General features: G+C 36.9%; 1 protein-coding gene and 1 pseudogene across 1 annotated transcript in view; both read left to right on the top strand.

The window, feature by feature from the left end:
• Nucleotides 1-25,925, top strand: part of LOC129764363 (bifunctional heparan sulfate N-deacetylase/N-sulfotransferase) — a 503,807-nt gene that overhangs the window by 439,262 nt on the left and 38,620 nt on the right. The window contains exon 5 of the mRNA XM_055763357.1: nucleotides 15,171-15,374. Coding sequence (XP_055619332.1) covers nucleotides 15,171-15,374 — 204 coding nt within the window. The remainder of the gene's footprint in view (nucleotides 1-15,170; nucleotides 15,375-25,925) is intronic.
• On the top strand, nucleotides 10,362-10,486 carry LOC129772214 (U4 spliceosomal RNA; annotated as a pseudogene).

Below are 25,925 nucleotides of genomic sequence, written 5' to 3'. Positions count from 1 at the left end.
TGCTCTGCTCTGCCAGACACATCGGGCTACTGTTCTATAAATAACTCAACAATGATCAAAACAACTGTCTCCGCTGTCCGGTGGTCCAACTGGATAATGGAAGAACAGAAAGAATACCCTTACGCCTAAATGGCTACTGTGTGAACGTACCATATGTAATGGAATAGAAGGAATACTGGCGAATGGCAACTGTGTAATGTATTAGAGATGAACCAGCCATTGGCTGAAAATCTCTTTAATAAAGAAAGAAAAAAAAACTGTGTAATGTGCTAATTATAGATATGATAACCATGTGACATGTACACGATTAAAATTCGGCTCTGTTACAGCTAAAATGCTAATGAGCCTTAAATAAATAAATGGGGGAAAAAAAAGTGAGAGCATCTGAATCGTCTTCCGTAGCGTACTTTTTAATATAGAGCCAGTTTGAAGCAACAGAGTCCGAAACAAAAAAAAAAGTTCTATAAGTCTGTCATTGTTGAAATTCGCACATACCGTTCTGATCGAAAAGGCATATGATGCAGAAAACAGATCTAAACTTTATGCACAGGTATTATTTGGTTGTTATTTTCAATAAATTATTCAATATGCTTTCTACTTTGGTGCCTATTTGATTGAAAACATAAAAAAATCATCGAATAAAATGCTTTTCAAATGAAGCGAATAAAAATCAAACTTCGGACACTAAATCAAATTTCGGACAGATTGAATTCAAATTTCGGACAATTTATTTTGTAATTTTTGGGACGAGAATTACATTACACTTGATTATATTTTATAGTCAACTGCGAAACACTTACCAAGCAATCACAGTAAACTGTTAATGATGGTGAGAAATGATGAAACACGGGAGAAATTTAAATATTTATGAACGGGTAAATTCTACGTGCTCGCGCTAAGGAAACGTCAAACACAAACGATAATGAGTAGTGTTGTGGGAGGCGATCTGGCGTAGTGGTAACATCCATGCCTCTCACGCTAAAGGTCACGAGTTCAATTCTCACTCCCGACATTCTTCCAAAAATGGAAGTAAAAAGTGACGAACCAGCCAAATGAGTTGAAAATCACTATAATACAGATAAAAAAAAAAAAGAAGTAGTGTTGTAAGATTTCTGCCGATTATGTAATAATTCAAATGTAGTTCTCATGTGAAATGATAGCGAAACCAAGGGATTACTCTAAAGAAGCAATTGTGATATTAATTTGATAGTTATATCATCAGTGCATTAAGCATTTCAAGATATTAGAACAAAGTGTCCGAAATATGATGTTGTCCGAAATATGATTCAGAACGGTATGCATAGGAGGATTTTTTTTCATCAAATATGATCGTCTATCGCCTCCTGAGATACTCTGGATAATTTAATTTTTTTTTCATGTGAGAAAGGTGTTTTCCGACTTTAAGAGGATGAATCAAAAATCGAAAAATACATCCAAAAAAAAACAAATAAATTTTTTTTTCAACTCGATTAAATACAGGATTCCATTATATACAGTGAACAGAAATCAAAAATTGTATATAATCGAGTCCGCGCTGTGTAAGGGAAGTATGTACATAATTTTGGGTTTCCATAATTTCCAAGCTGACAATGTCAAGATGTATGTATAGGATAAAACGACAGCTTCAAGAGAGTATTTCAGTCCATTTGGTCGGAGTTCTGCCAAAACGAACCAAGCGCCATATTTTTCAAAATTGAGTTACTTACACCATTGGATGGAGAAAATAATAATCCATCGACTGTAAAATGGCCATGTCATCCGGACAATTGACAACATCTCCAAAAGTAAAATTCTGTGTAAAAAAGACTGTAAAAAAGAAAGAAATTTCATTCAACCAAAGCGAACCATAAAACCACAATATGGCATCGGACGATAGTGATCGTTTTCTCCAAGAAGGGAGATCCGAAGGTTTTTCTGTTCCGTACAGCTCCTGGATTCAGATGTTGTCGGAATCTGGTAAGTAAGACAGCCTTAGGGCTGCCATGAAGTGTAGAAGCGCTGAACTGCATTTTTCGAAATTATGTTCAACCACAACGAACCAAGTGTGATGCATTCCTCAATCAATTTATTTTCATTTATCAATATATTATTTTGTCAAAAACAGCAAAAGTGAGTTAATGTATATACCATTCATGAAATTATTCAAGAGCCGTAACAAAATACTAATGTGTTGTAATGATATTATGTTAATAGCTAGCATGGACTTGGTTCACTCTGACTGCAAAGAAAACAAAGTTTTGCGTGTCTAGCAGAAACATAATTTGTTTTTTTTCCTATTTCTAAAGGTTCTGAATCAGAAATTGACGACGATGTGTGCTTACAGCATAAAAGGAAGTATTATGTTTGACATCCTGTTTGTAACACGTGAGCGGTAAAATAATAGATTTGATCCGACACAATCAATTAGTGGGAGCCCAAATTGAAATATATCAAAATAATGTTTTGCCTGGTTCGGCGCTTGGTTCGTTTTGGCAGAAGTTATAACGGAAGTTATAACTACTCAAAAACACGTAATAGCTTACAATGATTCTTGTTCGGGCCAAAATCGTAACGTAAAGGTAGCATTGACAAGGATAAAAAATGCTAAATCATCAAATAGTGATGTTTTAACAATAAACCACAATTTTTCGATATCGAATCGATCCTTCCTACCGAATGACCGTGATTTCGGTTGAAAAAAATGAAAATACAAAAAGGACATTATACAATCCTGAACATTATTATGAACTGATAGGAAAATGTAGAAGAAGAAATACATTTTCGATATAACGAATGTCGCAGCCGGATTCAATTTCAACAAAAACATTAGAATCGTCAACAGCAAGAAAAACAAAATATACCGAGGGCGAATATTTTCCTTGAAATACAATGGATGAAATTCGTCAAAAATGAACCATGTATAATCTATATATATATATATATATATATATATATATATATATATATATATATATATATATATATATATATATATATATATATATATATATATATATATATATATATATATATATATATATATATATATATATATATATATATATATATATATATATATATATATGTATATATATACATATATATATATATATATATATATATATATATATATATATATATATATATATATATATATATATATATATATATATATATATATATATGTATATATATACATATATATATATATATATATATATATATATATATATATATATATATATATATATATATATAAATAAATGGATTTCTGTCTGTCTGTCTGTCTGATTCTTATGGACTCGGAAACTACTGATCCGATCAACATGGTGATGGTTTTCGTCATAGTTTGAGACCCCAAACAAATGGACCCAAATTTTGCATATTGAGGTTTTAGGATGCAATAAATGTTTCTATGGTGGTTAGACTCTCCACTCCCCTCTCTAAGGGGGAGGGGGTCTGCCATATAAATGAAACAAAAAATTCTGCACTACTCGAGATTTCATCAAGCAAATGAAACCAAATTTGACATGTGAAGGTTTTAGTGTGCAATAAATGTTTTTACGGTAATAAGAAACTCCACCCCCCTCTCTAAGGGGGAGCTGCCATACAAATGAAAGACAAATTTCTGCATAATTCGAGAACTAATCAAGCAAATGGATCCAAATTTGCCATGCGAATATTTTAGAGGCACGAAACGTTTCCATGGTGAATAGACACTCCTCCCTTCTCTCTAAGGGGGAGCTGCCATACAAATGAAACTCAAATTTCTGCTTTACTCGAGAAATTATCAAGCTAATGGAACCAAATTTTGCATATGGAGGTTTTAGGGGACAATAAATGTTTTTACGTTGTCGATTCCCCTCATCTATCTCAATATATATAAAAGTTTTCTGTTCGTTTGTGTGCGCGTTAAAACTCGAAAAGTACGGAACCGACTGAGCTCAAACTATGATACGATATACAAAACAACCAAACACGTCTAGGATTGTTGTTACAACATAAAAAAATGAAAAATTCAACTCAACCATGCAACCTCACTGTGCCACAGCAAGGCGTGGAAGGGTACAGCTAGTATATTATGTGTTTACTACCAAACATCCCTTCAGTTTTCAGGAATATTATAAAAATCCTAAAAACTCCAAATAGTGTATTTTTACATTATTATTTTAGAGTCATTAATAAATGTTGATGATTTCTTCATTACTGTCATTGTTTTAAATAAAACTCATAGTTCTCATATATTAAGTCATTCATAGGATATTCAGTTGATTTTGAAGTGGTCTAAATCAGTTCAAACTTTTAAAATAATAATTTGGTATGAAATTCACACAAACTCTCATGTTCATTATTGATTTTTTTTATTTTTGTAAATGCAACTCATTAAGTATATTGAAACAAGAAATATATAACTTAGACCACTTTCATAATTATGGGCACATATATGAATGCTAAAATGACGCTCAATAAATCTGATTCAAATGCTACGAGCCTGATCACGAACGTCACTTCACGGTGAAAACGAAATGAACCGCATATAACCTTGCATACAAATCATTCCGTTTTCACCGTGAAGTGACGTTCGTGATTAGGCTCTATATGAATAAAAATGGTGAGACGAGAAAAAAAAAATATTTTCATCAAGCCATTACTAGTATTGGAATGTTGTTTTTGAAAATCTGTAAATTCTGTATGAAATCCAAAAAATCTGTAATCTTTAACTACAGATGGATGTGGATGTGGATGTGAATGTGGATTCGATCAGTATTCATTGTCACAGGATGGTTTGAATATTACAGAATAGCATGTAGAAGTGGTTCCCATCAACAGAGACTTGAAATTTATAAAGCAACTACAAAACAAGCACTTGTCCATTATACTCCCATTGTCCGTAATACCCGCACCTCCCCTACATATAATGGATTCCTGGTTCATCAAATGACTTGAACAGAATACATTAATCGAAAGATTGGAACTGGTATTTTAAAAAAACCGTATTCGGGGATATCAGTTTTGGGAAATTTGAAACATATATCAATCCACCCGTAAACCGATCAAATTGCTACATATCAACAAAGAGATATCGAGAGATGTTTCAGAAACATATTGTACATCAATTCCAATAAAAATTTCACATTCACCTCCCCTTATTCCATCTCGCACACCGAATATTCCATAAAACTTTAAACGGTCTTCCCGTGAAACGAAATTTACGACCAATTCCGACACTATCGTTAGAACAGCTATGAGGTACTTTCCCGTACAGTCGGGAGCGGGAGGTTGCTGCCCCGGTGAAGCCAATCTGCTACGACGTCGTAAATAACCGAAAGGGATGAATAATAAGTCCGAGATTGGTGCTGCCCGGAGAAGATAGAACTCGTTGTCTAAGGTAACCGTGTCTCAGCCGGCGAGGGCAGTAGCAAAAAGAATAACCGAAGCACGCCCACGAAGTAAAAGGCGTCCCAAAAGCGCAACCGGCCGTGAGGATGACACAAATCTTCTGAAGTTGTAAAAAGGCGTATCCCAGTGCCACTAGGACACCCGGGATGTGACAGGTGGGAAGAAGGCGGGCGTACAATCTCTCGGAGAAACGACTAGCCAGACTACAGCACAGTTGGCATTGCATTTCGGGACATCGTCTTTTACGGTATAATGTAAATTTGCACATGTATTATTTATTTCATTCACTTGTTCCCGTTCTTCCAGCTCGACATTTTTTTCTAGTTTTCAATATTCTGCTTCCCAACCATATCGCCAGGCACAATCCACCCGGAAGGAAGCTTATTTTTAGTATCTCATTTACGACATTTTCGTTGGAAGGACTTTTATGGAATACTCGGATACTATCCTGAAACACTCCCGTGTTTTACGTAATGATGTCATACAGATGATTATTGAGGACGTGTCGTAAACTTTTCCAAAATTTGTTTTCTTAGCGTCATGTCACTTTCAAGTGTGGGATCATTAGTATTCCAACCGTGGATATGATTCCGACCGCAAAATGCTTGAAGAGGCTGTCAATCCTAGCCTTCAGAGTTTTTGAAATTGGACGACTCATCGGAAACATTCACCACCCAGAAAAAGATGACACTCAGCTGTCGAACGAATGCATCAGACATATGCCACGATGCATCTGGTACATCAGAAAGCGATTCAAACAGGAAATATGTTTATGGAAAACAACTCTGATAGGTCTCCCCGCAATCTCGTTCCCCCCACAACACAAAAGAACTCGCAAAGCGAGAATGCACATTTCGGTATAAACTCAGCTGCTCAAGAAAAGGCATCATCAAAAGCTCGTCTCTGATGATCTCACCGAATGCAAACCGTGAAAGTGGAGGAAAAAAAAGCTCCAAAATGGGACCGATTCTTCTCTCCGGCACCTCGTTCCTCGGACAGGTTTCCACTGTTGTGCTTTTTTATCCTCCCTTCAAAGTTACTCATCATCCACGGTGAAATATCGTCCCACTTTTGTTCACTATCAAGCTCAGGTTCGTTTGAGCAAAATTTCAATTTGCACTAAGCGTCGCGTTCCCGCTCCCCCCTCTCCATTCTATTGAAGCGCTCCCACTCGAAGTGCCAATGAGAAAGGAAGTGGAAAAAGTGCAATTCTTGTGCCACTTCAACCCGGAAGAAGCCGGTATTCACCAGCCAGCCAGCATGAAAAGTTTGAGGTGGATGAGCGTCTTTTTCTTTCTGTGTTTTTTTTTCTTCCATTATTCGACTCCTGGCATATAAAAGTTTCCTCACCCCATCCAACGTGACCATATTAAATTCCTCCAAGTGAAGCTGGCATTGAGCAGTCCCTCCAAGTGGAGCGTTTCAACAGTGGAAAATAGCTTTTTGATTTCCCGTTCTGTTTCTTCGCTTTTCTTTTTTTTCGACTGTCCTAATTGGGGAAAAAATGAATTCAATTTACGCTGAGAAAAGTGTTGCTCTGCGTGTGATATTATTTTCTGGCAAATGATTGCTACAATATGCATGGCGTGAGAAATGTAGACTCTTCATGGAACGGAAACTTCATAAAAAAAAACTTATAATGAAAGAACAACTTGTGTATTCAAATATTCTACGTTTCTCTTGCTTCGGGTAGCCAACAGAACTTTTACAAAGGGAAGAGCATTTCTTAAAGCACAAATATTCAAACCACAAGTTACAGAAGTTACTTGTACAGGTTCTATGGTATTAGGTTTGATGGTTCGAACAAAACGAAACTTCACCAGAGCTACCCTCTTTACTGAGAACATGTACAGTGACGGACAAAACAATAATATCACAAACTAGGGGAAAGTATCGTTATTATCGCTTATTATTATTATCGCTGATATTAAACCAACGGAATCAATCTTTTTGGGTTTGACGCTTTGAATGCTCCGAATAGTAGTAGAAATACGCGACAAAATTTGGATAAACTGATATTCTCTTACTTCAACAGATTTTGTAACAAATATCGCTATCTTTCGGAAGTAAGTTAGTTGTCATGCCAGATCCCCGTAAAGTCAATGCCGAAGATTCCACGCATGCATCAATCAATCCGGGACAATGGTTATACCACCAAATATCGATGTTTAAGCTAAGGAAAATATTTTTTTCCGAATGGAATTCTCGTTTTATATATCAACGCACAATTTTTGTACTTAAGAATTCTGGGGGAAATTTTTTTGTTCTCAAATACGTATTTAACATTGACGTTGACATTGACATTGACATTTTTTGAGACGATAATAAACTACTTTGTCATGATGGAGAACATACGATTTGATAATTATTCTGGTAAGCCGGGTAACTGAATATGTTTCTAAAAGTGATGATCCTAATGTTTTGTCCGGTTCATACAGGTCATACATTACTGACCTTTTGGGCGATATACAGCGCTACTAAATTCCGAACAATTCTATATTTTTGAAAATTCTTGGGATCACGGCCGAACGTAGAATTTTTTGATGTAGGACTACGTATTTTATTAAGGGTGGCAAATCAGAAAACGGGCCACGTTTTTATGAAATTAAGCACGATTTGCATACCAATCGAATCGGAAATTCTTTAAGATTAATCTTAGAGATCAATCCCTTAATCTGTAAAAGGTTTAAACTGATGGTAATTGTAAACATCCCCATTTTCCCATAAATTTGTTCTGTCCATTTTTGTTCTTACCTAACCGTGCCGTCAATAACGGGCAACTTATTCAGCCGCGAGAATAGAAACAACGAAGGCGGATAACGAAAAGAGACTATTTGCGACATTTGCACAGTAAGTACACTGTCGCTAGCGTATAAATGTTGCATCTTCTCTGAGGAAAAATTTCAGTCTCTTTCTATACCCAAAACATTGAACATCGCTTATTCTGCTCGTTTTGTGTCATCTTCGTTTCCCCATCGAACTGTGGACGCAAGCGAATATTTCACTCGCTGTGCGTCTGGCGTTGCTACCAACACATCGAGCCATGGCAGGCGTAATCATAATGTTTTTCATCATATAAGAAAAAAATAAGCTGGCCCATCAGCGTTGGCTCACAAGCAAAATGATTCTTCTGCTGGAATGCTATGTGTGGTTTAGTGGTTCGCGTTCCAGCCTCAAAACTGTCTCCACCAAGGATGACATCTACGCAATACAACTGAAACTGCGCCAAACAATCGTCTTTTTTCGAGGCCAATCCACGTTGACGGCATTGAGCTTCGTTCACCAGATTAGGGGGCGTCAAAATAATTGGTTTTCAGACGGAATGAACACGTTTCTAAAATTAAAATTATGAAAAAAAATAAACTTTTCCGTATCAAATTAGTATTCTTTTCAAATTAAATACACTATTTTTGTAGGTGGTTTTTGAAGAAAACTTTATATTATTATGAAAAGTGTCAGTAGCAATGTTGAAAATGTATAGACAAATGCTTAAATAAAAGTCAGAAATACGTGTTTCAAGACATCAAGTAAAAATTTTCATTCAAATCTTAACATTTGAAAATTGGCTTCGTGTCTTCTTATCTGATAGAGATTACACTAACGAATTTGGGACCCAAATCATGGCGCCTATTCGAAAGTCGCTACCAGACATCGACACTATCCCACTGTCATCGCGAATAATTTTAACAAAAGAGTTTATTTTGAGAAGAGTTCAATATGATTATAGGTGTGTGTATATTAAGTCGCTTTAAGGGGGGACCCCTGTCTTGAAGGTTGGAAAATAATTAATTTTCCTGAATTTTTTTTCGGATGTTAGAAATAAAGTGAAGTTTTTATTGTTTAAAGTATTTTTGAAGATGTATTTTCCATTTTTTAAGTGCACGAATAATGATTATTACGCTGTTGACGGCTGGATGCGTAGATGATGTCTCAAAATCGGTACATTTCTGTTGGTATCGGTTCGGAAGCAAAGGGGTGTCGCAGAACGAATTCCAATGAATATTTTGAAGCTTTAAGACATTACCTAAAGCGTTACATATGGGTTTTTGAAAATTCGGAAAACTGGTTCCGAGAAAAATGCGTTCAAAAATGAAAAAACATGATGCGTTCAAAAATTCATACAGCAATACTATAACCTTTGAGGTGACTTCATACTTTTGGGTGTAACTTTCCAATGAAATCAAATATCGAAAAATCCTTTCAGGACAACATTTCTAGGAGCATATGCTTCCCAAAAATGCAAAAAACAAAAATTCGATTTCCCAGAGCGGGGTCCCCCCTTAAGCCACTAATGTTTGACTTTGTGTGTGTTGCTTGTTTTCGTTGCGCGAATAATTTAATTTGTTCATTTACTGTAGGGGAACCGCGGGTAATACGGACAGTGGGGGTAATATGAACAGGGGGTTGATTTGTATAGTTACATTTTCAGATTTCTGTTAATGAGCACAACTTCTACATGTTATTCTATAATGTTTAAGTCACTCTATGACAATGAATACTGATCAAAAGTGGAAAAGGGAAACAAAAACCGAAAATCATACATGATTCCGCGTGTGGATGTGATTTTATCTGCTTTGATATTAAGCATTTTGAGTAATTTAATATCAAAATTCAATTCGGTTTGTGAGTTAACAGAGTGACGATATTAGGTATGTACGGAAAAGTTAATTCATTTTTGAGTGGAAAATTTGAATTATTGAAATAATTGTACTGGTGGGGTAAAACGGACAGTTGCCAGTGGGAGTGAGATGGACTGTGAAAAGTATGTTTAATCTATTCATAAGGATTGCGTCTATAATTGGAAATCAAATGCGTCTATAATTGGAAATCAAATCACCAAATGTGGACTGTTTAGAAACTGACTAGAACAAAAAGCAAACAAAATTGAGGGTCTGTCCGTTAATACTGCTGAAAAGGACGATATCACTTCTAGGTCTGATCCATATGGTCATTCAATCTATCGATTTCTAAATATCGTATTCAGCTTTGCGCAGAGGCGATATCGTAACCAATGAGATTTTATAGAGGAACGATTATTGCCAGTTGAGAGATGAAATCGAGATTCGTATTATGGAATTCCGTATTACAAGTAGCAGAAACATATTTTAGATTCCAGATTCAAATTCCAGTCTCTAGGTTAAGCGTTCATTTGCATCATGTATAGAAGTTCTAATATCATGGCTTTAATCTTTAATATCTTTATAGAACTCGATATTTTTTTTTTAATTTTCATAACATTATAGATTTACCTGTTATAGAATTTGAAGTTCCAATCTCAAGAACAGATTTCAGGTTCAACTGAGGTCTAGATTCCGGATCCCAAATAACTTCAGATTCCTCAAACCATGTGCGAAATTCCAAATTCAGAATTCATATTGCGATCCCAGATTTGGGTGCAATATTCAGTATTCTTCATCGCAAATTCCAAATCTTTTATTCATACCTAATATTTATATTCATATTTCAGAAGCAAATTCAGATGCTTGGTTCTCAGATGGTAAAATATATATTTCAGGGTGGATTCCAAATTCTGAATACAGAATGCCACTCAGAGTATTTAGGTGATCTGAATTTTAGACTTCTATAGTTGAATATATATAGTAGGGTGCCAATGAAAATGGTTATCTCGAATTTGAAAAAGGTACCCCACCTCGATTCAAAATATAAGCTCAATAGGACTTGAGGAAGAGTGGCAAAGCGGTCAAAGTTTGAGTTTTTTTTGGAAATCGAAAAATTACCCAAGGGGGGAGTAAAGGAAATCGGGGTTTTCGAAAATTTTTTTTTGGTGCCAAATGTCTTGAAATTGCATAAAACGACGAGATCTAGTGTCATCTCGAAAAAAAAATTTTGTCAAAAATCGGCACTCTGGGACTTCTTTTTTTTCGGAGTACGAAACGAAAAGTATGGCTTTGGGTGCTAATGAAAATAGTTATTGAGGGTCTTCGTAGCCACTTGGTTACGCGTTTGCTTACCAAGCGATCGATCGTGAGTTCAAACTCAGGGCCCTCAATTGACCATCTTTGTGTTGTTATAGAATAACTACGTCCACGCAACCATCATCCGCGATGGAGAACGATCCACGGTCGAAATAAGATCGATTCATCCATACAACTACTCTGCTCTGCAAGAAACATCGGGCTGCTGTTCTATAAATAACCCAACAATGGATCAATATCAACTGTCTCCGCTGTCCGGTCTGCTGAACAATGGAAGAACAGAAAGAATACCCTTACGCCTAAAAGGCTACTACTGTGTAATTCACCATAATGTAATGGAACAGAAAACTTAACGCCTAAATGGCTACTACTAGTTACTGTGAATTTACAATTTATAGAAACATAAACATATGTACACGATTAAACCCGGCTCTGTTACAGCTAAAATGCTAATGAGCCTAATAAATAAATAAATGAGATAAAAAAAAATGTTTATTCCGATTTTTCATTTGGAACTTGCTAAGAAATGTTGATTTGCATGATAATATACCCTAAGAAAAATATTAGCTCATTCGGATTTCATTTACTGATGTCACAAACGTTAAATTTTGAGTTTTTTTGAAAAACGAAAAATCACCGAAAATCGAGGTTTTCAAAAAAAAAATTGATGCCAAATGTCTTAAAATTGCGTTAATCATCGAAATTTACAGTTATCTCGATTTTTTTTTGTCAAAAAATGTTTTTTTAAGACTTGGTCGTTTTTCCGCCTGAAAAATCGATTCTTCACATAAAATTTTTTTTGGATAACTGTAAATCTCGACGTGTTATGCAATTCTAAGACATTTGACATCGAAAATTTTCGTTAAAAACCCCGATTTCCGGTGATTTTTCGGTTTTCAAAAAACTCAAATTTTAACATTTGTGACACCAGTAAATGAAGTCCGAATGAGCTAATATTTAGCATAAGGTATATTATCGTGCAAATCATTATTTCGTAGCAAGTTCCGAATGAGAAATCGAGATAACTGTTTTTATTAGCACCCAAAACCATACTTTTCGTTTTGTATTCCGAAAAAAAGTCCCAGAATGCCGATTTTTGACAAAAAAAATCGAGATAACACTAGATCTCCACGTTTCATGCAATTTTGAGACATTTGGCATCAAAACATTTTTTTCGAAAACCCCGATTTCCTTTACTTCCCCCTTGGGTGATTTTTCGGTTTTCAAAAAACTCCAACTTTGACCGCTTTGCGTCACTCTCCCTTAAGTCCGAATGAGCTGATATTTGGCATAGGGTGTTTTTTCGAGGTGGTAAACATTTTGTATGGGGTAACTTTTTGAAATTTTAGATTTCAATCGATTTTTTCCTATACATTCATTGGCACTCTAATATATATAGTACTAGCTGACCAGGCAAACTTCGTCCAAATTTGGATTTATTTGTTTGATTAATTCTCGAGTAATGCAGAGATCCCCCTTAGAGAGGGGGGGATGGGTCTCAAACAGTCACGAAAACCCAAAAACCTCTACATACCAATTTTTATGTCGATCGGTTCAGTAGTTTCCGAGTCCATAAGAATCAGACAGACAGACATCACTCCATTTTTATATATATAGATATAGATTTATTGAAGTGTCCAGTTTCTCGATTTTGATCTCCGTTCTCATGTTGTAATCCTTTCAGATTTAAGATTTTAAATCAAAGATCGATCTTACAGGTGTAATGAACTTTCTATAAAACGAGTTGAACCCAGTGAACCGTATAACACTTATACTACACAAAATGAACTTATTAGGTTCAAACACTTTAACCGAAATACAAAACAGTCAGTCTATTGTGCTCCCGTGGCCGAGTGGTTAGCGTCAAACCTAACATGCCGGGGGTTCGGGTTCGATTCCCGTTCTGGTCGGGGAAATTTTTCTTCAAAGAAATTTCCTCTGACTTGCACTGTGGTCACGCGTATTCTAGAGCTTGCCACTCAGAATGCATTCAAGGCGTGTTATTTGGCATAGAAATCTCAACTAAGTACTAATGAAAATGACGCAAGTAATACTACGTTGAGACGGCGGAGTTCCTCTAGGAACGTTAGTGCCATATAAGAAGAAGAAGTCTATTGTAAACCACCAAATTTATCACATCGTTATCCGAATCGTCTTTGCCCTAGAGGTGTCTCCAGTTCACTGGATTCATAAGAACAACTTCTTTACACAGGTTATCACCTGTTTTTCTTTGTATAAGAAGATGCATCTCACTCAAAAATGTCACACTCTAGATTTCCCAGAACTCCAGATTCCGCATTTCCTGTTTAGACTCCGTATTTTAGATCATACATTGCTGCACACAGATTTTGAATACCGAATTCCGTATATTCGTATAATTTCCAACTTCATATTTAGTTGAAATGCGTGAAATGCTGGATTTGGATCTTGAAACACGAGGTTTAAGATCAAGAATCTGAATTCCGATGAACGAGAATACATAAGTACGCAATCGAAAATGATTCGGAATCCCTAATTATAAATTTGAATTCAGAACCGAGATTTTGATGATGGAATATTCTTGAATTTGAACAAGTTAGAATTTGGCAACTGTATATATGTACAAGGTCGTTCAGATTAAACGCTCACGCAACAAATTTTGACAACTTCTACAACAGTGAACTGATTTTTATTTTTAAAAAACGAAAATAAAGCTTATTTTAGGACATTTTCGATGTGACCACTCCTTTTTTCGATAACGCATTTTAAACGGTGAACGAAATTCTTCATGCACAACTCTAACATTACGACAACGATGCTGTTGAAAATTCGAGTTATGTCTTCTTTAAGTTCCTCCAAATTTTGTGGCTTCTTAACATAGCAACGGTCCTTCACGTACCCCCGAAGTAATCGGGGGTACTAATTGACGACAGTAAGTAATCGACGACGAGAAATGTTGAAATTTTTACCATAAGAGGACAAAGTTTCATTAAGGCTTCGGTTGTTCGAGTAATACGATTTCACTAAAAATACACGTTCTTGTAAATTGTACATCTTGACACCTAAAACCCTCCAATCAGACTGAACGAGTAGCCGAATATTATCGTCCCGAAGTGGGGAATGCAGTGTTACCATCGACGGAGCGACAAAAAATGTTATAAGGAGCGATTATATTCGATTTTTTTGCGTGAGCGTTCAATCTGAAAGACCCTGTAGAACCTTGAGGCTTTTCAACACACATAAACTCGTCTTAATTATATGTGATTTTCATGAAGAAAACTCGATTTGCATTTACTAGTTGCGTAAAACACCCTAAATCTGACAAATCAACATCATTTACCTTATACTCGCAAATGAATGTACAAACGTTTTTCTTAAGCTCTATCATAGAGCTTAACAACGGAGTTTTTCCTACTGTAAAATCAACTCATGGGAGTGCTACGGCAATCACCCTGAATTCACCTCCAAAAGAACATCATAATATTCATCATACTATTTAGCAAAGTGCATTTAATTGAGCATACACATTCTCAGCTCTGATGGAAATAATCCTCTTCCCCGTATTTCACCAAGAGATAAACTTAACCCTCCGTTTCCTCAGGAATTAATTAATTGGAGACGAGAAAATCCCCAACCGTGATAAACTCGTAATCCGTTGTGACTTAATCCTTCCCCTTATCAACAGCTGCAATGGAGGGAGCGAATCCCGACCTGTACGATGCATTCTCCGCTCGGGTTCCCGAAAGGAACCGAATTAGAAAGTTGGTCTTTTGTGTCGACGCACCCCGTTCCTTTGGGTCGAGTGTGCAAACTAACACTCAACTATACCAACACCGGAACTAAAATGTTGTGTGTATTGTTTCTCTTTTCTTGCAGCTTTATGCATCGTGATACTCGGCCCGCCCCACTGATCCACTGTCGAATGCTAAACGGGAAAGCCGCCATCGAAGCCTCCCCCGCGCCGGACCATCGCTCCGAAGCCCGGCTTCGGATCGACCCCAAGGTCTTGGTGTTTGTCGAAACAACGTACTCCCGCCTTGGGCGGGACATCGCCGAGCTACTCGTGTACAACCGGATCAAGTAAGTACTTTACGAGTATCTGCATTCTTTCGAACGCATTTGTATAGGATCACATCGGAATTAAATCGCCGAACGAACCGATGAGATTGTGTTATCTAACAAGGTCAAAACAAGAAAATGGTCATCAACTGGGTATGCAACGAAACCGAAATGCGTGAATCCACCCGAGAGCATATTTTCATCGACGTATGTAAACCTCTTTACAAACAGATTCGAAGATTGGCCATTCCGGGAAAACTCTTCCCCTCGTACCATATGCAGGAGGAGGGCATTGATTTCAAGAACAAAAGAAAGAACAATGCTCCGCTTCATGCTGCTGCAACTGCAATCGTTTCTGCTTTGAGCAGAAAATATGGTTATTTAATCCGATCGTTATTTGCATGAGCCCAGGAAGTAAATGACTATCACTTGTGCCATGGCAATATCTGCACTTCCCAAAACGCCGCTCCGAGACCAGAATATTGGCCCGGATCATGTGCCCCAGAAGAGAGGTCCATTCAATGCCGCCGACGATTCCGTCTTTGTGGTGGCTTAGTTAACTCAAACGCTGCCGTCCAGCCAATCTGTGAGCCAATGTGAGAGACTATACACAGGGCATTCCGTCCGCTAGTAAGGGCGCGACGGTGGCGGCGCTGGGTTGGAAAACGAGATAAAGAAAATTCACCCACGCAAATACCGTACCGCCGAAATGGATGTTTACATGTTTCCAGTTCGTTGGCACCAGCAAACGAACGAGTGGCGAGAGACAGTCAGTGGGGTGCTTGTGTTGGTCCAAAATCCTAGAATCCACACCAACGGACGAACGAAATACGAAATGATGCATCCGGAAAAGCAATCAAGTCCATTAGACACAAAGCGAACGCGCGGGAAGACGACGAGGGTAGCGAAGTTTGGTTGAAGCTCATTCACAACCCCACACTTTGCCACTTTACAAAGCGTATCGGAATGGCAGGACCAGCAAGCAAGCAAGCAGGCAGCATCGGAGAAGCTCATGTCTCTTATTAATTTGAAACGATTTTCGAAAGAGAGAAGTAACATGGGACTTTGGGACTTGTTCCCCCCCTCCTGTCGGTCTTTGTCAGGATAACGCATGCCGATATTGCGGCCATTGCAGTTCACAATGCTAATCCCCTTTACTTTCCTGTGTGTAGAACAATGTTTTTTTGGGGATTACAACGGTTGGGAGACAATGCAGGTAACTAATGTGGTTCTGTAATGCTTTCAAAATTTATCGACGCAATTTGCTGTCGGAAGGAATCGCAGAGGTTTAATCAAAGACTAATCAACGGAAATTTAATTTAAAACATATAGAATTTCTATTCTGGACTGTTCATCCTATCATCTTGTTGTCAAAGAGTAATACTTTCCAAAAAACTTGTTTTGAAAAAAAAATTTAAAAATCACTAAAAATCGACTTTCAATGCGGCCAAAGTCTTGACTGCGACTTTGTGTTTGATTTCACGTTTTCACGTTCCAAATATGAAAGGGAAAAAGAACAGAACAACTTTTTTTTCATCGGTTTTTATTTTTTTACAAATCTTCACTTCTTCACTTCTTTCTGAATGTCTTCGTAATTTCAAACATCTGATTCTAGATTGCACATTCTAGATGCAAATTACGAATTGAAATTTCGCTCACCGGCTTAGATCCACACTAGAGATTAAGAGACTTAATTTCATATTATTTTTTTACAATAATTCCATAGTTTCATTATACGTTCTTAAAAATATTTTTAATTTAACATATGAAATTAGAAATCTGGCATTTTCAGTATAGAATTTGGTATCTGAGACCTAAAACTGTGTATAAAAATATAGAACGAATTAAAACGCGTAAAATATATATTTGATATTCATATTTTCATATTACCTACGAAAAAATGAATTTATTAAGTGAAAATTCTCTTGAGTTGACTTCGTTGCTTGCTTCTGATGAATCAATTCATCGAAAAGTTCACAATATGAATCACGAACTCATGTAACTGATCGATGCAAAAGATGCTAAATTACAAATTACGCATTCAAAATTATGGTTTAGATGTGGATGTGGTCTGATGGTCTGATGTTTTTTATTCCTTGTAACGTTTCCAAATACAGGTCGGACTCGATTATATATAATCGCAATTTCACTTTCAACGTTAATTTTCGAATCCAATAAATAATCGAATCACAAAAAAGCTATTTTTCCATTAATGTTTTACATTCATACATTAATGAAAAAAATGTTTTCTTGAGATTCGATTATGTATAGGATTTGAAAATAATTGTTGAAAAAAATGGTCGATTATATATAATCGAGTCCGACCTGTACCATATTTAAATCCCCCACTCTGAGGGTCGACTAACTGATCTCGGATTCTGGATTTGAAAATCACGATTTCAAATTCCAAATTTTAGATTTTAGATCCTATGTCCCTGATACGGGTTCTATATTGGGACACTGGATCCAAGATATCGGACTGAGTTCCCCTAATTGTATTCGTATTCTAGAAATGGAAGTTTAGATCACGATTTTCAGACGAAGAATTGTGTTAAATTATAGATTTCGAATTCCAAATATCATATAGCAGGTTTATGCATCTGGACGCGTCTTCCGGATTGCAATTTCCAGATGCTCGTATTCACATTACAATTGCAGATTCAATTACAGAACTATATTTACAATTAACAGCTTTCAGGTTCCAAGTGCCAGATACTTAATTCCAGAATTCATCTCCAGCTAACTCCTGATTCTCAATTTGAATTTCAAATTCAGACTTTGCAGAATGCAAAAAAAAAATGGAATTTGAAACCCAGAATTAGCTTTAAATTCCATATTTGAGCCCGCTTCCTGAATTACAGACTGTACTGATGAAGCAACAATTTTCCGGCAAAATTTATTCATCAACATGATTCCAAACTTTCAGATACCAGATTCCAAATGCAATTTCTTGATTGAGACTATATTCAGAACTTCAGATATTGCGTTCCAGATTCATACTAAAATTTAAGGACTTAATTGGTTTCAAATTCTAATTACAGATTTCTGATTGTAAATTACCGATTTAAGGTTGTGAATTAAATTTCATACTCAGTTCCTTGTGAATGTCATATCGTTTAACGTGGAGTGATTTTTCGGCTCCTTTAAACTTATAAAATTTAAAAATAATCGAAGTTATATAAAAAAAAGTGAAGTGATTAATATACTATATATCATGCCGGGAGATTCGGGTTCCATATCACGGTCAGAACGGGAATGAAAATCAAAAGTTCATAAAGGAAATTTCGTCGGACATACAACGGTACACGATTATTTGAATTGACCACTAAGAATACCATTGGTCTGGTCCATTCCAGGTTGAACTGGTCCAAAATATCGTGATTGTCCAAAACTGAGATTTAAAAAATAAATATCAACTCCTCAATCAATTTTGGAGAAAAATTCTTAAGCAGTCAAAAACCTTCAAAAAAAAATTCTTAAACAGTTCAAAGTCTTCTTTGTGTAGTTGTGTGTATTTGACATTCACCCGAATATCATTCACCGTAAATACTTTTAACCGAATGTAACAAATATCCGAATCAACATTTACCCGAATGATAGCTGAGAATTTTTCACATAATGTATCCAAATACCAGAGAGGTGTTATTTTTCGTTTTTAAGTTATGATTTCTCAAAGTTATCATGTTTTCAGTTTTCGTTCAATATTTCTATGCGACTAGACTGGATGTATGTGACTATAATCCAATTAATTGGCGAGTGTGTTATTATTTCAAAAAATACTAGCTAGTAGGCTTGAATTTGATATTTCGATCATCTGAATCGATCCAGTAGTTCTAAAGTGACAATTTTTTTGAAAAAGAGCCCTTTTTGGGGAAAAAGAAAAATAGATTTTTGGGATCATCGAGTAACTTTGTGAAAATCATAACTCAAAAACGGAAAAAACGCCTCCCTGTTTTCGAGATATGTTAACACGTTGAGCCCCGACCGTAATAGGGGACCGACAATGAACTTTCCGTCTGTCTCGTGTCGGTCCCAGCGCACCTATAGTGGACATTTCTAAATATCATTTTGTAACATTGTTGGATGAACTTTTCGTCTGTCTCGTGTCGGTCCCAGCGCACCTATAGTGGACTTTTCTTAATATCATTTTGTAACATTGTTGTTACCGTTCCCAATGCCGACACTGTCCGAACGAAAAGTCTACTGTCGGTCCTGTGAGATCGACGCAAAAAAGACGGACATTTCAGTGTCAGTCCCCAGAGACCGACGCTTTACTTAATGTGTTAAGTAAAAAATCCTCAGCTTTCCATAAAAATATAAAAAAGCGCCTTTGGTCCCGAGACCATGAACACTATAAAAAACCAAATACAATCAATAATAACGAAAACATAATTCAAATTTTCTGCAACATCATTCAAATGTCCACCTAGGGCTTCCTCGCACACCTTGATCCGGAACAGGTAATTTTAGATGACTTTTTGGCACATATGGGGCGGTATCTCGGTCATAACTTCACGAATGTTGTCTTTCAAATGTTCAAGAGTTTGCGGAGAGTTGGCATAGACACGGTCTTTCGCATAACCCCACAAAAAAAAAGTCTAGCGGGTTCAAATCGCATGATCTGGACGGCCAATTGGCATCACTAAAACGCGAAATTATGCGTCCCTCAAATTTTGTTCGCAATATGGCCATGTTCGGTCGTGTTGTGTGGCACGTGGCGCCGTCCTGCTGAAACCACATGTCATCCGTATCCATATCTTCAATTTGTGGCAAAAAAAATCGGTTAACATGCGGCCATAGCGCTCACCATTCACAGTTACCGTCTCGCCGTCCTCATTTTCAAAGAAATACGGCCCGATGACTCCACCAGACCATAATGCGCACCAACTTTTGGCGGATGCAATGGCCTCTCAACAATCACGTGTGGATGCCCCATATACGAAAATTTTGGGTGTTCACATAGCCACCGAGCTCGAAATATGCCTCATCGCTGAAGAAAACTTGATGCGAAAATTCAGCATTTTGCTGCTGTTGTTCGTTCACCCAATCGACGTATGCCCGACGCATTCCATGGTCACCACGCTCTAATTTTTGTACCAGTTGGACTTTATATGGATGTAGATGCAAGTCCAAATGCAAAATTCGCCACAATGATGTGTTTGACAAGCCCAATTGCTGAGCACGCCGTGGAATCGAAACATTCGGGTCATCCTCCACACTGGCTGCAACAGCAGCAATATTTCGGCCGAACGCACATTACGATGATGCACAGGTTTCACAATATCCGCTACGGATCCAGTTTGTTCGAATTTACGCACTACATTAGCGATTGTGTGCTCTGTAGGCCGTCCATGACGACCAAAATCCGTCCGTAATGCTCGAAAAACATTTGCCGGTTTTTCATCATTTTTATAGTATAATTTAACAAAATTAACACGTTGTGCGATGCTAAAACGATCCATATTGTAAAATGGCAGACATTCAACTAACGATATGACGCTTTGGTTGACAACCATGTCAAACGGTTGTCAGCGCAGGGCTGTATACTTTCGGAAGACCGAAATGGAAAACCCTGTATATATAGCCATTCCATGCCAAACCGAATATATCAGATATAAAGTTTTCTATGTTGAATCGCATGTAGATTCCATTTTTTATATAACTTTTTTTAAATGGATAGGAATTCACAGAATATTGAAATTTAATCAATTATCAAAAAATCATATCTCCATTTCGGCGAGTTTGTCACGACATCACTGTACGTCAAACTTTGTTAAATTGGAAGGGTTTTTTATTTAAAAAAAAACCAAAAAAATCGAAGGAGGGTCTTTTAAAAGTTTTTTATATTAACACTTTTCCGTTTTTCCGTCCGGCGACACCACAATGATTTCGTACACAAACTAGCGGCTAGCTGCCGGGGTTTTGATTGATCAATCATGAAAATTTCGATTCGTTATTCCAGCTATATGCATGATTTTTCAAATCGGATAAATATGGGGTGCAGACTACGAAATGCTTAATCTAATGCAATCAATGACCTGATTTTTTTCAATTTTGCGACCGACTAAACACCGACCAATATCTTTCGGAACTCATGTTTCCCCAAACAGGTTCTTGCAATTCAATATACTATTTTTCGAATCATCGTCCAAATGTTTTACAAAGAAGTGTTTTTCAATATTTTTCACTGAAATTAAAACAGATCGAAAAATAGAACTTTTTTTTTGATGATTACCCGCATGGACATATAGTGGGGGAAATATGGACAGATTTGAAATATTTTCGTATGTATATCTTCAAAATTTTATGAAAAAATGGGACCATTCGGTTGTGTACTTATGAGAACTAACGATAAGATTAGTAAAATTCATCAATTTCTAATTTCCCGATGATGTCAAGAAGGGCCGGCGACAAGTGAATATTTTTCTACGAAACGTGCGGACGACAAAGCGTTAGATTCAATTTTTGAATAAGACTTTTCGAAGTAGTACACCCAAAATTGATTTTTAGCTCATGTTTTGTCATCCCGATTCATTACATTAAATGAGCGTAAAAACAACAGAAAATGTCATGACTCTCAACTACTGGTAAGCATTTGTATAACATATATGGTACGGAACTATAAGATTGATACGAACGAGCGAAACAATAGCCGCGTTTCAAATAAGCACGCATTACTTTGCCACATATGTACACGGCCCAGACCGAGATGGATATAGATCTCCTTTGTGCTGCAAAGTGTTTTCTAAGAGTAAAATCAGAAAACACTTTCCAACTTCAATTTGTAATGAGATGTAATATTATCACATTTCAACACAACAGCACCATCAGCGTGCGACCACGTGGATAACGTGGTCGTGTAAAACAGCTTGCATACCAGCCGGCCTTTGTTCGTTCCCCGTTGTCATCGTTTGGACTTTTTTTGGGGTGCAATCCCAAAAAAGGTGAAAAAAGACAAAAAAAAGAGATGTCTGCTTCCATACATACAAACATTTTAAATCGTTGGGGGACAGATGACATTATTTGCTCATTTGACGCTACAAGGCTTGAAAAGACATGGTTTCTGCCGAAAATTGAGTGCTTTCTAGCAACGTTAGTTTGGGTGTAGTGGTCCTGTAACAGACTCACCCCAATTGGAGTGAGTGAATAAGAAAAGAGCTAAAATAAGTGAATAAGTGAATAAGAAAAGAGCTAAAAATTATATGCAGAAAGCTGAAATCCGAGAAAACGGATCACATAAAAAAAGGTTATGAGATTTTCTAAAATTTTCTAGGATTTACAAAAATATGTCTAGATCAAGTAAAAAATTGAAATTGTTGGCAAAAAATGAGCGATTAGTGCCTAATATCATCTATATTAAAGATGGACGAGTCTATCCGTCTATCCGCCATCAGTTATGTATTTGTTCACATCTTGTAGAGCTCTTTCATGTAATGTTCTTACCCTATCTACGAACCACTTCCCCTATTTCCTGAACGAATACGCCGGCAGCAGCAAGGCGAAACTTTTTGTTTGTGATTTAATGCAAGTAGCACTCACCCCTACACTCCTCACGTATTGACCATTCCCCCCTTTCTTATGAAACGGGTTATTGGGTAAAGGCAAAGTTTTACGCTCATTACATTCGATTCCATCCCTGCGCGTACACACAATGGTGTTTTCTGTCCTCCTCATCTCCCCGCCAGGCATTCAGGCATCCTGCACAGGTTCCGGACTGTTCGGATGCTCGGATGTTCGGAAAATAAACAAAACTATTAATCTCCGCTGAGGCGTAAATGGATTCGAACAGACAATGTACGGAACACAGAGACGAGATTTCCTGTCTTCGATAGATGCGGGTGGAAACAAGACTTCCATTTGCACACACGTACTAGCCCCGGTTCGATGAAATGATCGGAAACTTGACTAATCCGTCTTTTGTGTGAACCGTAATTTGATGGGTTCTGTTGAATGAAAAAAAAAACAAAATGAAAATCAAACCCTGCAAAGAAACTTGCTGCGGAAAAGTTTTTGTGCAGTTCCTGTTAGGACATAGTTCAAATGCTCCAATTATCCTAATGATACGCCATGGCCCGGTATTGACTTTCTTTTGTTACAATTTGTGTCCAAGAAAGTTACCCTCTCCAATTCTTCTAAGTTCTTCCCAACACCGATGATTGCGAACCATTGTGGCACAAAATACGGCATCGTTTCCTATACCCCAGTCGGTACAATGCACACGTACATATGTTCGTCAATTGGAACATTATTCGATACAGTGCATCGATAGAAGTGTAAATAAATCGATGCCCGAAAATCCTTTTGTCCTTTCACCTTTCTTGAACACTTCGATTTACAGCCATTTTCCAGGCCTTTCTTCGGATGAGCAATTGCTACGGGTCAGTAGTACCTCCCCCCAGTGCAACCCGGGAACCGGAACGGACCTCAGGGATTAACTGGTGTAACAGGGGAAATCAATGTCTGTATCCGGTTAGACTTCTCGTGTTCCGATGCTTGTTGATACGGGGTGTAAAGACAAGAAGTAAAACCAAGATAAAAGTTGTACCGGAGCGAAACATTTTCTTCGTAAAGGTTAAACGTTGCTGCGTTCTCGTTCGAGTACATGAACTCTAGACGAAAGTCACATTATTTAACTGCAGATGTTAGAAGAAAAATTGTGCGGACTCTTGTGTTTGTTTTGTATAAATGATTAGTAGAAGAAGCGAGGTAGGCTCGAGAAACCTATAAAACGACGTGCATTTGAGTACGATTGTATTCTATGAGCAACACTTCGCACTTCCAGAGAAAATGATTCTAGTAGAAATGGGTGGGTTATATCTATGATACAACCGCAAGATTGCCGTGGGACTACCGTTGGATTAGTAATCATTTATTTGTATTGATTGAATTATTAATTTAATGAAACAGTTTTGAATTCAATTGAATTCAACATATTTGCTGTTTAAGTAAAGAGTTTGAACAAACACCATGTAATGTAAGGCACCATGGTTTCGATGGCTGTGTTAGGGAACATATGTCGGTGGGAAGAAAAGTTATCTCAACTTGCATGTTTTTGCCAATTTTCCTATGCAGCTTGGTTTTGATGGCTGCTAGGGCGTTTAGATAACGCTTGACATTTGAAGTTATTCAAAAATAACATTTTAATAAAAATTTTTTCAATCCGTTTATTTTTACAGGCTCAGTTACATAGGTTTAAAGGAGTCAGACTCTTCATTCTATTTTTACTAAAATATATTAACATGTTTCCTTTATTCTATGGTCAATAGAATAGGAAACCGATTACTCGCGGTCGACTCGAATTTAGAAGGGTGACACATTTTCATTAGGATAAGAATGGGATGCAAGGAGATTGTAATAATGTTCACTCTCACACTCACATTTACATTCTCATTCACATTCACATTTCACACTCAATTCTTAAAACTATCCTTACATCTAATAAGTATTTGTAATTTAACTTATTTTAATGTTAGTAGGAAGGGAACCGAAAACTCGCGTAGGACGAAAAGGAGGGGGAAAGGATGTAAGAACAATCACACTTGAAGATCGATAGCTTTAAGAAAATCATTTATTTGGGACATGTAATCAAGGTCTAACCGAGCCAACACATCTCTCACTGGCACATTGGGCTGCCTTCCTCGGGCAGCCCAATGTGAAAAATTTTGATGAATATTTCACCCTCATATGACTCAGTATTCTCCAATACATGTTTTTAAGATACAATCCAAATTCAGATTATGCATTCAGGCATTCAAAATAAAAACCTAAACACAAAACATGCAGGAAAAAATCAATATTTCGAATGCTTATAACTCGAACATTTCTTAATAGATCGGAAAAATGTTTGCATCAATTGATAGGAAATATTTATACGCATCACAATTAATAAAAAGCCTCCCAAGGGCTCATGTTTAAGCCCCCTTTTGTACAACTTCTATGTAAGCGACATCGACAATTGTCTTACACAAAATTACAGCCTAAGACAACTTGCATATGATGGAGTGGTGTCTGTCGTACGATCAAACGAATCTAACCTGCATGAACCCTTACAAGATACTTTGAACAACTTTTCAACCTGTGCCATTGGGTTAGGGATCGAATTCTCTACGGAGAAAACAGAGATGGTGGTTTTTTCTAGGAAGCATAGACCAGCAAAACCAAAGCTCTATTGAAGAAATACTCTAGCAATCGATTTTTACAATCTTCTCTTGATCCCAATCTCTCGTTACATGGTTTTACAATGCGAGAAAAAGGTGGTTATCGCTTGGTGCCGGAATATACGGTGAATGCATCAAAACATCCCAATGACGCTGACGGAGTTGTGTGGCCTTGCGTTGTCCTGATGGAACAGAACACCTCCTCTGTTGGCCAATTCTGAACGTTTCTGATCAATCGCTAGCTTCAAACGGTCCATTTATTGATTGCAGAGATTTTAATTCAGTGTATTGCATTAAAAAGTTACAAAAATGTATTGAAAATTTAAAAAATTAGAATAAATCAAATAAATTACACGTATTCGGCACCATAAACACCATTCACAATTTCAGCGACCTGGCTTGAAATTTCATCTTT

Source organism: Toxorhynchites rutilus, chromosome 2 (genome assembly GCF_029784135.1).
Source record: "Toxorhynchites rutilus septentrionalis strain SRP chromosome 2, ASM2978413v1, whole genome shotgun sequence".
Taxonomy (NCBI): Eukaryota; Metazoa; Arthropoda; class Insecta; order Diptera; family Culicidae; genus Toxorhynchites; species Toxorhynchites rutilus.
This window is presented reverse-complemented; position numbering and strand designations above follow the sequence as displayed.